Source organism: Ctenocephalides felis, unplaced genomic scaffold (genome assembly GCF_003426905.1).
Source record: "Ctenocephalides felis isolate EL2017-DRISC unplaced genomic scaffold, ASM342690v1 CF-g0.4_SCAFFOLD_01886, whole genome shotgun sequence".
NCBI lineage: Eukaryota > Metazoa > Arthropoda > Insecta > Siphonaptera > Pulicidae > Ctenocephalides > Ctenocephalides felis.
This window is the reverse complement of record NW_020538040.1, coordinates 135585605-135600814: the sequence shown is the minus strand read 5'-3', so window position 1 is coordinate 135600814 and position 15210 is coordinate 135585605. Positions and strand designations below refer to the sequence as shown.

Below are 15210 nucleotides of genomic sequence, written 5' to 3'. Positions count from 1 at the left end.
TGCCAAGATGGTAGTCAAGCTGATGACTGCCCTGCTAGCAATGGAAGAGCAACAAGTCCTTTAATCTTCAGTAATCCTGAGATACAGTCATCTCTTCGACCAACAGAAATGATAAAAAAAGCAGACGTGGGCGAGAGAACCAGGAATGTATCCGGCCGTTGCCATTTTTTGGATTCATCCAGGATGGGGGCCCTATTAGCCCCGGATTATCCGAATATTGCATATCCGTCTAAGGGCGCCGCAATTATGAAAGAAAAAGAGAAGGAAACGGTCCACGAGGACACTAACATTTTAGAAGAGGACTTAAAAGTGCCAAAGAGCATTACTCCAGGCGGAAGCTTAAAAAACCGATAGTGGTAGTTGAAATATTTATTACTTCGCGAAAGAATATGAAAAAATGCAGGAAATAAATATAAATCTTACATGCAAATGTCTTTTATTTGTTTAGCTAATTTTTCATATTAATATTTGCATTAAGATAATATAAGTTTTTTAGCTAGTTGTAAGTAGCATTTTGCCTTAAGGCAAGAGTTGCATGAACGTTCCGACGACATGCGTAAATACTCGACATAATCAGCAAGAATTAGAATTAGCTATTTAGATAAAATGTTGAAATGCTTATTTCGAAAATAAAAATTTCGCTTTTATTTAAGCGATTATCAGTTGATATCTTTGAAACATATGTACTTGCAATATTATATCTGTAATCGTGTAAATTAAATTAATTTGTTTAACATGTTTCATTTCACCCATTTCGCGTTCTGAAAATGAATTTTAATGTAGCATAACCACGAAAAGTAATTTAATTATAAAAATTAAAATTTTCAAGTGGCGGGCATAGCTCATGGTTAGCATGTCCGACTCACATGCCTGAGATCGTTGGTTCGTTTCCAGGCACTTCCTAATAATTTAATGAATTGTAATAACGAATTTGTATATGATAAAATAGAATTGTAATTGAATAAGTTAGTATGTATGAATAAAAAAATAGTATCAAGCTAAAAAAAAAATTAGAAAACGCAATAGCATTAGTAGAAAAATGAAAAAGATGGATTTAGAAGAAAGAAGAATGAGTAAAAACGAATAGAAGAAGTATTTGAAGTAAAATAATGTCTTGAGTTAGAATTTGAAATGTTGAGTTAAAATTGATTAGAATTAGAAGTAAGAAATAGAATTAAAAATAATGTTAAATAAATAAAGAAATGTTGTAGGTGGCTAAATGCTCCATGTAAGCGAGGCCAATAAAAAAAAAATTCAAAATTTCATCAACACAACTGTAAAAGTTACTAAATCACAATTCTTTTCGGTCAAGTTGTTTATATTGGTTCAGTCATGTGTTTATCAAGACCTATAACTTTTAGTTTATAGTTTATAAATTATTTCTAAAGATAATGTTAACTTATGTATATAAATGAAGTACAAACATTTTTACACTTCCTTTTAAACCTCTCGAAGGAGAAGTTTATGTTTTCATAAAAAAAATCCGACTCGCTAATTTTATGTTTTCTCGACGTTACAAGGCATTCTGAATCAAATGAGACCAAATTTGGAAAAAGTATGTGTGTGTGAACAGATGTTTTTGCCGTAAATCGACGTTTTCTACAAAACGGATGGACCGATTTCAAAAAAAGCCATTCTATGTATCTCAAGATGGACTAGCGTTTCTGAGTTTTGTGCGACGATCGGCCGGGCCGTTTCTTTGTAACTAGCAGAAAAGTGAAAAATTTTTCATCCACGTTTTAGCCCGCAATTCTGAATCGATTTTGAAAATTCAAGAACCGTTCGATTGATATTGGAATCGTGCTGATTGGTTTTGGTAAAGATCGGCCAGGCCGTTTTCTTGTAATAGTTTTTTTTTTTTGTAAATTGACGATTTTTATGTTTTTTTTGACGGTAGATACAATAGTCTTGTAGATCATACTTTTATGTAGATCATATTTCGAAAATTCTTCAAAGTTTGCAAAAATTAATAGTTTTTTTGGCATTTGTCAAAATTAGACTTTGATCGACGTTTTCTGGAAAACGCCTGAACCGATTTCAGAAATTTAAAAGCAATTTGATGTATCTCAATGAGGACTATTATTTTTCAGTTTTGTGCGACGATCTACCGAGCCGTTTCTTTGTAATTTCAAAAAATTGTTAAACTTTTTGTCCACATTTAACCTCAAACTACCGAACTATTCGAAACATATTAGTTGGGATTGATACTGATTAGTTTTAGGTGAAAATCTACCGAGCCGTTTCCTTGTAATTAACTGTTGAAAAAAATTGAAGCCGATTTTTATGGAACTTTTTTTTTGAGATACATATCATGGTCTTATAGAACTTACTGAAATATTGCAGCCTTACGACAAGTATTTTAATTTTAAAAATTTATCAAAGTTTGAGAAAATGATTAATTTTTTTTGACGTTTGTTAAAATTAAAATTAGACGATTTACTTGGTATAACGATAGAATACTTGGTCTTAATGAACATAATAAACCATTAAAGTCCTATGGAAACTGGTTCAATTATAAAAATTATTGATTTTTGAAAATTTGCTTTTAGAAATTTCTCCAAGTTAACGTGTTCGTTCGTTTTCAAATATGTGTAATAAATCCACTCGGAATACTTTTAATCACTCATAAATTATTTTTTATTAAGTCGATTGTTTACACATATCGGGAAGTTCATGTAACTTGCCTCAAGGCAAAATACCAATACCAACTAGTTATATCAGTGATCTCTGTGCCATTTAATATACAGTAGAACTCGTTTATCCGGACGTCAGTTATACAGATTCGCGATTATCCGGATTACTAACCGCAACAAATTTATAAGTATGTACATACGTACCTGCGAATCGAATTTTTGCATGATTAATGCTGCAGTTTAGTATTTATTTCTATGTAATGTAATTTAAGAAAATATATATGTACATACATAAGAAAGTAATAATTCCTTAATTAACATTGATTTCCGTTGATATCTATGTATGTATTTGTTAATTTTTAATAAATACACTTATTCTTTATATATTCGGTTATCCGGATTTTCGATTATCCGAATGCCCATTGACAAACAATTAGTCCGGTTAATATCGAGATTCTACTGTATTCATATATTAGGTTATGTATCATAGATCCATATAATGGCTCTTATTTATACACCTGAATAATATACAAATAATTCCTTTGTACTGAATAAATCAAATAAATTAAAAGTGGACCGTGAGGGTGTAATTTAAATGTAAGATGGAGCTACTAAATAGGTAGACTCTAGCGAATGGTTTTCAAACGCATTTGAATATTTGCAAAATCAAAACTGTTTGATATATTTCAATAAAATCAAACCCATTTTTTTCTATATAACTATATACTCTGCTGGGATAAAAATTTACTCACAGTCATGATTTATTAACGTCAAATTTTATATGTCTAAATGAATTGAGTTTGTTTTTAATTGATCATCTTCAAACCGTCCGAAATCCCAAGATATATTTAAAAAATAATAATTGTTTTGGCCTTAATAATTTTAATGAAAAATGAATATTCTTGTTAGTATGCTATTTGTTTGTATAATCAACAGATTTGAAAGCATCAAATTATTTTGTTTATATTAACAGCTTTAACAAAAGTATTTATTTTTTAACTAATTTAATAACACTCAGAGAAAATTGGGACAAATAAGTATATGGTGTGGATTACTAATATAAGAAAAAGCCCAGGTCAAATCTTGACCAGTACACACACACACATCCATCTTTTCTGAGGTATGCCAAAATGTTCAGAAACTTTCAAAACGTCGAGAAATGCAAAAATTTTCATTTTCGATTTTCGGCCCATTACTATAACTACCCTATGGGAAATTAATAAAGCAGAAATAATAACACGACGTATATATAACTTTTTTATTTATATTACAATGTATACAAAATATTCATTACAAATATGCAGGTATATAAACAGAACATACATAACTATATATTTTCTCTAATAATTTATTTATAACATATTCATAAATACAAGGAGACCGTTGTAAAATATTCTCTTCTTTATATCGTAAGTTAATTCAGGCAATAATGCAAATAATACGAAACTTTTTATTGGATATAGGCTATTATAGTCTTATATTTTTCGTGTTTTAGGTTCAAATTTATAAAATAAATTAATTTTGTTCTGATAGCTTGGTATAACAATATATAATATACTCCAGCAAAACTAATAAAAATTCATTTTATCTAGATAAATGTTAATAAACATATAAAACTGAATCATTATTTGTATAGTAATTATAATTTTGCAATAATGCAAAACCTATAAGAAACCAAACTCGAATCCAAAATATCGCACGAGATGACTCTAATGCCAACAAAAGATCAAAACACTAAGATGTGTCTTTTTAATAATTATCCTATTCATAATTAATTTATATTGTTGATTTTATTTACACTAATTACTATAATAAATCTTGTATTTCAAAATTTTGTAAATAATTTCATATTCACATGATTCTGGTACAATTTAGTATAACAATAATAAGTTATATTATCTATATTAAAATATATGCATGTAGCCTTAATGCTTTGGAGTTTCTATAAAAATATATTCAATAGTGTTTCTTACAATACAAATTGCTACATACTGACTTTTTTGATATCTTAATCTAAATATAATAGCAAATTTGAAAATTTTAGCTATTATAGAATACGAACATTTCATAGCCGCCAATATATGTTAAAACATTTAAGATGGAAAAGTTACAGCTTACCAATAATTTACACTTTTTATAGTGTAAGCTGAACATGTCTTTTCTTTCAATAAATTTTGCGGAATTAACGGGTTTTGAAATCGTTGTCCTTTTAAAATACACACATTTTCACCATATAAATAATATTATTCAATAAATTCAATAAGTACCTACTAAAAAGCATCAACCATTGTAACATCCATATAAAATTAATAAACTAATAATATTTTAGTAATATTTAAACACAACAACAATACACTTATGCAGGTAAAATATCTTCTATAAATAAAATTATTTTAAATCTTAGATCATATAATATGTTAACTATATTATTTGATCTTCATAAATAATTAATAACATTTCGAAGTGACAACGTATATATAGTGTATAAAAACTATGTACAATATTGAAACAGATTTTATCTGTTACAAAATATTTAAGTTAGAAATAACAGTACTTTCACCATTCAATTACAAAAAAATTCAATCTACACATTATTGTAAGTTCGCAACACATAAATTAGCAAAAAATACTGTATATTGATTATTTTCTAAATATTTACTAGGCTTTTATAAATTAAAAGGCACATATATGGATAAGTACTTGTTTCTTATTGCATAGAGCTAGCGCCATTTCAAATTAATCAATTTATTTATATAATTTTTAATATTTCAATTTTATGATAGGAAATTCAAGAGCAGTGGAGTTTTCCTTTATTCCTTAGAAGTCCTGAACGATATTGAAAAGTTTCTTTGAAAAAGGCGGATTGTTATATCGTTTTATCAAAATGTTACAATGTTATCATTTGGCAAAAATTTGTCGCTAAAATAAGCATAGAATAAATCTGATAGGTTTTACATGGTTTTACATGTAAACTTAATTTTCTTCATGGTGTAAATTGAGTTTTATATAACGGTAGTAGATGCATATTTATCAGTATATAGCCAAGGTTCAAAATGTTACTAACTTTATGGTCTTGGTCGGAAAATTTGAATGTCTTCAGGAACTTCTAAAGAATTTGTTGTAATATTAAATTAATTTCTGTTGTAATTTCATAGAGTCTAAAACCAGAATGAATAAATCATATCACTAGCTTCTTTACCATTAAATAAAATACAAAGACATTGTCTAGACGACTACATAACTTTAGCGTTTCGCAATTATCTCGTCACACTTCGTAATATCAACAGCTGATTTATTTTGTATAATATTAATTATTTATTGAAAACAACATCATTAAATGATGGGTTCAGAAGGTATTGTCAAAATATTCGATTATTTACAATATTACTATGACATTTTATCTCCATTTCTCACGCTGCAATTGGTGCAAGTAAAGTATGGGTGGTGCACTCTGTCTTTTTCTCCAAAATTTATTATAAATCTAGTAAAATAATGCCGCCAAAATAAAACAAAATGATATAAAAGTATTACTTAAACCAACAAACACATTTTTGTGTTATAATAGCATATAGGGACCGATTCTGTCGCATAACAGACCAATGTTATGGCAAGGCTATGTTATGTAGAACTTTACATACAAAATCGTTCTAAATATTATAAAAAACCATGTGGTTGCTGTGCAGTCAGGCGTTTTTCTCAGGTTTTCAGTTAGAAATCTTGAGAGTCTCACAAATGGCAAATCGATCTAAGATAACAGAGCCTTTTGACGCAGATTCATAACATACAAGTGACGTTGCAGTTTATGTATAAAACGCCAGAATGCACAGCAAATGCATAACATTTTGACAGTATTCAGTATGATTCAGTAGCATGATGTACGGATGTTGGAGCGTAACATGGTCTTGCCATAACATTTGTCTGTTATGCGGCAGAATCGGTCCCATAATATAAATAATACTGCGAAAGCTAAATGGCCACTAATGGACGAAAAACTCTTTCATGAACATTCGAAAATTTATCACAATATACGCCCTAACTCTAATTAGTGATAACGAACCCTTTGACGCGCGTAATTACTTACAGGTCAATACTTTATAAGCGTATTTTCAATATCTCATCCACCAAGTATAACATTTTCTAATATAACAAATGAAAATGACTCACAAATTTTAGAGTTCATATTTGGGTAGCTTAGTCGGGAACTAGATGACACGTAAATTAAGTTAAATTATTTGCTTGATACTTCCAATCACTTCACAATTACACTTACGCAAAAAATCACATACTAGTATGTGGCACTCACAATATTTGCATTTACACATATTTTTTGAACGGTGTAAAAATATTTAATATTGCATTGCACACAAAGGACCAGATGTATGTTTTCTTTTGTTGGCACGATTTCAAGTGTGGGCCTACCTCAGATACTTACCGATGTTCATATATGGATATGAAAATCGGTGTATGACACTATTTTCCAATTGTTTCTACAGCTCTGTGGTGGTTTCGACAGGTGACCTGTCGTTCATGTAAGAATAAGCCATGTGCCCGTACTCTCGTTTGCCAAATGTTACATTGTCATTAGTGCTGCTCGCATTGGGAATGTGGTCGTCTCTGTAAAAGATGCATTTAGTACTTTGATGAGTTGTAGTGATAATTATGCTAGCTATTCTTATGAAGCAACCCGATGGTCTTTTCTAGTTGAACTTACATTTTACATACTTCATACTAGTATTTTTTGGAAGTACTAATCGTGATCATATATTAACTCTTTGGAGCAATGCACGAATAAGTTACTTTCGCTTGGAAACATACTACTGATTGATATCAGGTTTTACGTAATACGGAATAATAATATAACTAAGAGTCCTGTATTTGCAAGGCCGTGGCTTCTATCACGACGTCACGCCACGCATGTTTGCAATTTTTTTTTATGAACTTGTCAAGTTTTTGAGTTAAACCGACATGATGCGGTAAAACTGCGGTAATTTTAAGTTGCATATATTGTTGCAAAAGTTTATTTAAATATTTTGTATACGGTTAATTTCTACCACAAAGTATTCGTCTAGAAATTTTCAGTTTTTATTCGAGTACCACACAAATCCGTATAGACAGCCAAGGAAATTCGGCGCAAGTCTACATTTAGGAAATTCTAAGGAAAGTTATATATGAACACTTAGGATTATTATGAAAAATACTACAAGAATATAAGTATGAATAACTTTACCGAGCATTTCTTATCAATTCTTTTCTAGATAATAAAAACATGCATGTAATAGTTACTTTTTTGAAGGTTACTTTTTACTGCCTATCGTGTGATATTTCAAAATAAAATTATTAATAGATCTAGGATAATATTTTTTTCTTATATTAATTTAGACTAATAATGTTCTTAAAAAATATAGTAGTGGTGTCCTGGTACCATAGTATAAGATCCGGCCATGTAATCAAGTCTCAGATTTAAATTCGCGTTTTGCACAACCTGACTTCAAGCAGTATGATATCCATTTCTCGCTTGATCATGTCTAACCTCCAATCACGCCAAGTATACAAAACTCCAGAACTATTACTGGAGTTCTCAAAAAACAGGAAAAAATAGCTTATAGAAAAATGTTTTGTTTCTGATTGCTATTTAATTATTGTTAAAAAAATATTATGGTGATTGATACATATCCAAAAGCTTTTGACTGAAGTTTTGATTTCAAAATGTTATTGATTTTGTAGACATTTTTTAAGATAATGCAAATTTGAATATGTCTTGCAAAATTTCTAAAGAATAATTCAAACTAAAATCAGAATGACTGAGAAAAAAAATTACTAGTTTTTAACTTCCCGTAGGGCAAGTTATAGTAATCGCAAAAAAATCGAAAATGAAAATTTTTATATATCTTTACGTTTCAAAGGTTTCTGAACATTTTGGCATACCTTAGAAAAAATGGATGTATGTGTGTGTGTGTGTATGTATGTATGTGCCGTTCCGAATATACGGGGCAAAAAGTGCCGAAAACGCTAACTCAGTTTTTGAGAGAACGGAGCGTCCGATTTGAATAAAACATTTCACTTGTATTGACAAGATGAAGAATTGATCAAATTTTCATGAAGGCAGATCTAGCGGTTTTGGAGATCTTATGAAAAAAGTGAAACAAGATGCCATTTGGCGGTCAAAAATGATTTAGACATATGCAAATCAAATTATCAGATATTTTATAGAGATTTTAAAAATAAGTATAATTTTTTTTTTACATTTCTATGGGTTCCGTACCAGCGCTTATGCGTTAGACGGCGGCGCGGCACTTGCGCGCTTTGACATTTCGTCTCTATGCAGTTCAAGCAGCAAGATTGCTTTGAAAAAAAGTTCAGAATTTCCAAAATATGTCAAAATGAAGAAAACATTTTTCTTTTCGAATTAATAAGTTAACGATAATACTATAATCTTTTGTCTCCATGTCTCACGCTGCAGTTTCTAAGTGACAATAGCTTTTCCCAATTTTGCTTCAAGAAGTTCAATTATATTATTGCTATTGGAGAAAATTAGACCTGGAAACTATCACAGAACACCATCTACATCATATATAACGTGGTTTATAGTTCAAAAAAGTTGCTATATCAGAAGGATAGGGGTCCAAAAATAATACGGCTAGTTCAGACTCTCTGAAGTAGAAGTAGCACTGACTATTTCTACTATTGTCCATTTATTTGTCATATGTAATATATTTATATTATCTTTAAATTTACTATATGTCGACTAAAGACAGTTGTAAATTATATGGTGAATTAAAAAAAAAAATTAGACTTGTAGAGAAACTCCCAAAGGCGAGACTATCGCTTTTGCTCTGTTCAAAGCCTAATGTATCATAAAATCAACATAATCTAGTATCAGTTTTTATATTTTGCTATTCCAAACTCACCCTTGGTACATGGAATTCATGGTCGGCAAATCATGTGAATTTTCGTAAGGCATATGATGGGTAGAGTTCCTTGCGTTTTTATTCAACGTATTCATGTTATCCGCCAAGTGATTCTTATTCCTATTTAGGGTGCTTCTGTTGATTGTGTTCATGTGATGCTGTTGCTCCAATGCGAGATTATTGCGATTCAATGTGTTGATTTCTTGTTGAGTGGTGTTGTTGCGTTGAAAAGTGTTTAGGCGGTTGCGTCCAAAGGTGTTCATGGTATTCCGGTTGTCATCCATGACGCCAATTACACTCGAAGCGCGCGCAGTCGTTGCCGCCTCGGAGCTGGCTGGACTTTGTTGGCAAGCTGAAAGTGAAAATTTAAATATGCCTCTTAATGAAATACTACGCTTTTCTTCTAATGAATAATTTGCAAATTAGGCTAAGCAAATTGTACAAAATATCTCGCTCAACGAACAATGTTGCTATAATCAGTAGCAAAGTCCTTTCAAGAAAGTGCAGGCTCCGACTTCAGAAAAAATTTGTTGTTTCTGGGATGCTACAAATTCAATGTACAGATATGATATTGATACGTTTTGTTGTTGTTCAAAGGTTTAACTAATATGGCCTTATATCTTAAAGAAAAGTGGAAACTGTTTAAGATTGAAAGCCACAAAATATATGGTTACAGTTATTAGATGCCTTTTTGATATATAGGTACTAATAAACACATACAAGAAATCAAAATGTTCTTTTTCCAATATATATATATATATATATATATATATATATATATATATATATATATAAAACGCACGAACCGAATTCGACAATTTTGCATTCGTTGGAAAGGTCTCGGGCTCCGCAAGGTTTATAGCTGAGAAAATTAAAGGTGCATGGCATCGTGCCTTAATGCAAAATGCTGGAACTTCACGCACCGTAATTAAAAATTCGAGTAATGACATTAGTAAGAATTATTAGAATTATGCTTGGTTAAGTCAACGAGCAATTCTTGCGGAGCAAAGAATAATGATGTACACGCACTAAATTTCACCATTCAATCAAAAATTGCTGGCGATTTGGTGACATACCAATGATTCCGTTTGACATCAAACGATTGCAATTTCCAGATCGCCTTGCGTTCGCAATAACAAGTCGCAAGGCCAATCGCTTAGTGTTTGCGGGATAAATTTCAAATAGATTATTTAAAAAATCATTATTTTTCCAATGGGCAGTTATACGTTGCCTGTTCACAAGTTGGAAAACCATCCGCTTTGTTTGTGTTAACGTCAGACCAAAAAATAAAAAATGTGGTTTACCAAAGAGCACTTCAATGAAACGGATAATTTGCGGATTCACGTTCATTCACTTAGAGAAGTTAAACTAAAAAACACTTCATTTTTGTAGTCGAATAAATTCATTACTGTTGTGTAATAAAATCAAATTTTTCCTTTTCAAATATAAAACAAAAAATGTCTTCATCTTTCTCACGAAACCATCTAGTGGCGAAACGGAGTTCGTCGGGTTTGCTAGTATATATATATATATATATATATATATATATATATTCTTCATATAAGTTTACCGTTATCTTTAGTGATGTAGCTGACGTTGTCCAAACTGAAAGCATGATTCTTCGTAGTAAAGTCTATTTGCAAGTTGCTGTAACTGTCGTTATCATCCTGTGGAACTGTCATGTTCAATACTTGAGTTTCATATTCTTTTAGACTTGCGTCCAACGTGTTGGTACCGCCAATTGCACTGCCTCCACCGCCACTTCCAACTTGGTCGTAGCGCGTAGGACTTGACGGCGCAGTATATTGGCGCTGCATTCGTTGCTTGAAATTCTTGTATCTGAATGAAAATTTAAATGTAATAAACAATGTATTCGAGTATTACTAACATTAAATCTTGTATAAAATGTATTTTTCGCTGAAGGAATGATTTTTGAAACTTATCAAAAACCTGAGATAATTAGCAATGGTGGTAGTACTTCATATCAATTGCACAAAACGAGCAACATTAAATAAAATGTAATTTTTTAGTTTATATATTTAAATTAAAAATCCAAAAGCATTCTATTATGCACATTTTATAAACAAATTTATATTTAACGAATCCAAATAGAAATATTATAGTTCACATTTGGTTATTTCAATAGTAACACTTACTTGTTCCACGAAACGCATATATAAATTATACCAGCAACTCCTAGTACAAAAATAACGCAAGCCACAGTAATAAGGGCGTAGGGAAATAGTTGGGATCCAACAGCAATAGCAGTCACCACCCGTGGATTAGGAGACACTGGGTCATGAATTTCTTTGGCGGTAGCCTGAGCAACACCAGATACCAAGAACGTCAAATTAGATTGTGCTCGGGCCTCCAAAATTGACCTGAAAATGAAACATTTATCGTAGAGCGTGATCTTATAAACATCGTCAGCAAATGATGCAAAATGCAATCTAAAAAGGATCTATAGATCAAAACTTCGTACTCCCCACACATGAGGTTTTCAAGTATTTAATTTTTTACCTTTGAATTCTGCTAGAGTTTCTCTCCAAAATACGATCGGTGTGGGGATCGACAGCATAAAACCATACATCTGTAGCAGTTGGATCCGTTTCCAAAACTCCATCGACTATATGTTGTCTTGCTGCCAATTTTTCCACTGCTACCATTAGGCCTGATTGATCTCGCATTGCTGCGGCAATTAGTGCTTCTTTTCCGCGCATGGCATCTGGCCTAGCATCGGCAAACACTAATATCATACGATTCTTATCTGATATCAAGTTGACCTGAAAAATAATTTTAATATTTCATTAATGTCTGGTGTTCCAATTTACTTATATTTTTAATTATTATATTTAGTCAAAAGACTAAATGTATACCAATAATACTCCAAAGCAATCGAAACAATTTAAACTAGCCCTATATCATTTTCTTTAATTCATGGAATAATTATAGTCATTGTATTCGATATTGGCGTGACTCATAATTAGTACATTTTCAAGAAAAACTTGTTCAGTTTTTAAAAAATACACTTTTAAATTAATAGCATTCGATGGCTAAGATCATATACTTATACATATATACGAGGTGTGTTCAAAAAGTACCCGGAATTACTAATAATTAAATTTCGCGGGTCTGGAGTGTCTGATTGTCAAAATTTTTTTTTTATTGTGTTGGTATGCATGCCCCTAAAGTATGATGAAATTTTCAGCTATATTCACTGTTTACTTTGTCTGTGGTAGTCGCTAAGGTTCGACGTGTTTTTCTGAGCTCGGCGATTTTTACAATGGAAGAATTGAAAAGTCAAAGAATTTGTATTAAATTTTGCGTAAAAAATGAAATAAAGTGTTGCAAAGTGCAAAAATTCACCAGATATGGCTCCGTGTGACTTTTTCCTATTCCCAAAGTTGAAGAGACCCATGAAAGGACGGCGGTTTTCCTCGATTGAAGAAAATCGCTGAGAGTGCTCAAGGACATATCAAAAAGTGAATATCAAGGGTGCTTCGAAAATTGGAAAAAACGCTGGCATAAGTGTATTATATCTGGGGGGGACTACTTTGAAGGGGACCACATTAATGTAGACGAATAAATAAATATTTTTTTGAAAAAACGAAAATTCCGGGTACTTTTTGAACAGACCTCGTACTTTTTTATTACAGTTACTCACCACTACTTTTGCTTCGGCTTTATTGTAGTTACTGGTCTCTCCTGGATTATCTCTGGCTTGGATAACAAACCTGAATGGTAAGTCATTATCTGATACATCTTCAAATGTCTTTTGTGTTTTGATTAATCCCGTTAATTTATCAATTGCAAAAAACTGATCAGCGATATCATTTTGCAATAAGTCGTACTCGATTTTACCATATTGGCCGCTGTCTTTATCCGTAGCCTGAGAATTAATTGTATTTTTTAGTTACAAAAGCGATACATTAAGTTAGAAATTATTTATTTGTAATATATTGATTGTGGTTTTACATATATATAAATAATGTTTAATATTCGAAATTCCCATTTAAGTCTTTTCCCTTTATCGGTGAAAAGCTTTTGTCGTAGCATTCCTATGATCAATTAGTTACGAATTCGCTAGAATGGTAAATTTTACCAAAAGGGTTCAACTCAGTTTTTTTTAATTATTTCTTTTGAAGAAGCATTTAATATATATTTTTTTTTTCACATATATTTAATTAAGTATATATGGATATATTGTCCTTTTGATCGATGATCAGGAATTGTTGGTGAGCCAAACATTTATGTTTGTTAACCAGATGTATCTGGTTATAACTTCTGGAGAACTTATCTATATTCATATAACAAAAAACGATGATAAAAACTAAGGAAAATTAAAGGAAGAAAAATTGATAAAATAATTTCCATTGAACAAACTGCAAATCACACTAATGCGGAAAAATTTGATTTTAGAAAGGTGTATAATATTTTTTCACAAGCACTTTCAAATTCAATATTCCTAGTAGATACGCCGTTGGGTGTATCCCCTAATTTTTAATCATTTTTATTATTCTTCATATATCATGTTAGCAGTCTCTGCTTATTTTTTGTATAAACAAATCGCAGAATAATGTTGATTACAAAATTACAAAAACTTTCAAATTCTGAACCACCTCCGGTACAATGTTATACTTTACCTGCACGTGTAATACTGAGGTGTCCCAAGGTGAATCATTAGGGATGGCAGCGTAATATTTCGTGGACCTTTTTTCCGGATACATAAACGTCGGCTTGTTATCATTTTCATCAGTCACCAAAACTTTCACTATACAAGTTTTCTTAGCTGGGTTGATCTTGACCACACGTGATTCCATCACGACATGTAGGATGTGCTCCTTTGCGGTCTCGTAGTCCAATTCGGTTTCGTTGGTGTATAAAGAACATGTCTGACTGTCCGTTGCATTGATGTAGAACAATCCTGAAAAGTATTGATTGAAATTATCTCAAATTTATATATTTTATACGAGCATAATATATTATTAAAGGATACTTGAAACAGATTCAAGTTAAAGGGGTTTGTTTACTGGCTTTGGTATTGCAATTCAAACGATGAAAAAATTGAACCATCACGTTTATCGCTTACTAAGAAATTATAGTTCTTCAATTCGTGAATATTTGATATAATATTTTAACAAAATATATGCCGAAATAATCAATCTTTTAAATTCTCGCGTGTTTGAATCATGGAAAAATTGAAGAATCAAGAGATGTCGCAACGTTGAAGTTTTTGATTCAACCATCGAGGGTATAATTCCGTGGCGGGTATGGTAATGTACTAGTATTTAATTATAATCTATAATTTTACATTAAATTACAAAAATGAGCTAACAATAAGATTATTAACTTCCCGTAGGGTAAGTTATAGTAATCGCAAAAAAATCGAAAATGAAAATTTTTATATATCTTTACGTTTCAAAGGTTTCTGAACATTTTGGCATACCTTAGAAAAAATGGATGTGTGTGTGTGTGTGTATGTGTGTGTGTATGTGTGTGTGTATGTATGTACGTGTGTGTATGTATGTGCGGATACAAATTTTCGTCGACGATTTCGGGAATACGGATCAACCGATTTGAATAATTCAAAAAACATTCGATTTGTATTGATAAGGAGACGTGCTGATTAGTTTTTGGCGAAGGCAGGTCTAGCCGTTCCGAAGATATGG

The 15210-nt window shown here is 31.2% G+C and overlaps 1 protein-coding gene across 1 annotated transcript in view; it reads right to left on the bottom strand.

The window, feature by feature from the left end:
- Positions 1-7120: 7120 nt before the first annotated feature.
- Positions 7121-15210, bottom strand: part of LOC113375949 (cadherin-99C-like) — a 204826-nt gene continuing 196736 nt past the window's right edge. The window contains exons 19-26 of the mRNA XM_026615885.1: positions 14185-14465; positions 13206-13430; positions 12062-12324; positions 11698-11922; positions 11112-11380; positions 9829-9917; positions 9542-9699; positions 7121-7247 (exon numbers count right to left, since the gene is read on the bottom strand). Of these exons, the coding sequence (XP_026471670.1) occupies positions 7121-7247; positions 9542-9699; positions 9829-9917; positions 11112-11380; positions 11698-11922; positions 12062-12324; positions 13206-13430; positions 14185-14465 (1637 nt within the window). The remainder of the gene's footprint in view (positions 7248-9541; positions 9700-9828; positions 9918-11111; positions 11381-11697; positions 11923-12061; positions 12325-13205; positions 13431-14184; positions 14466-15210) is intronic.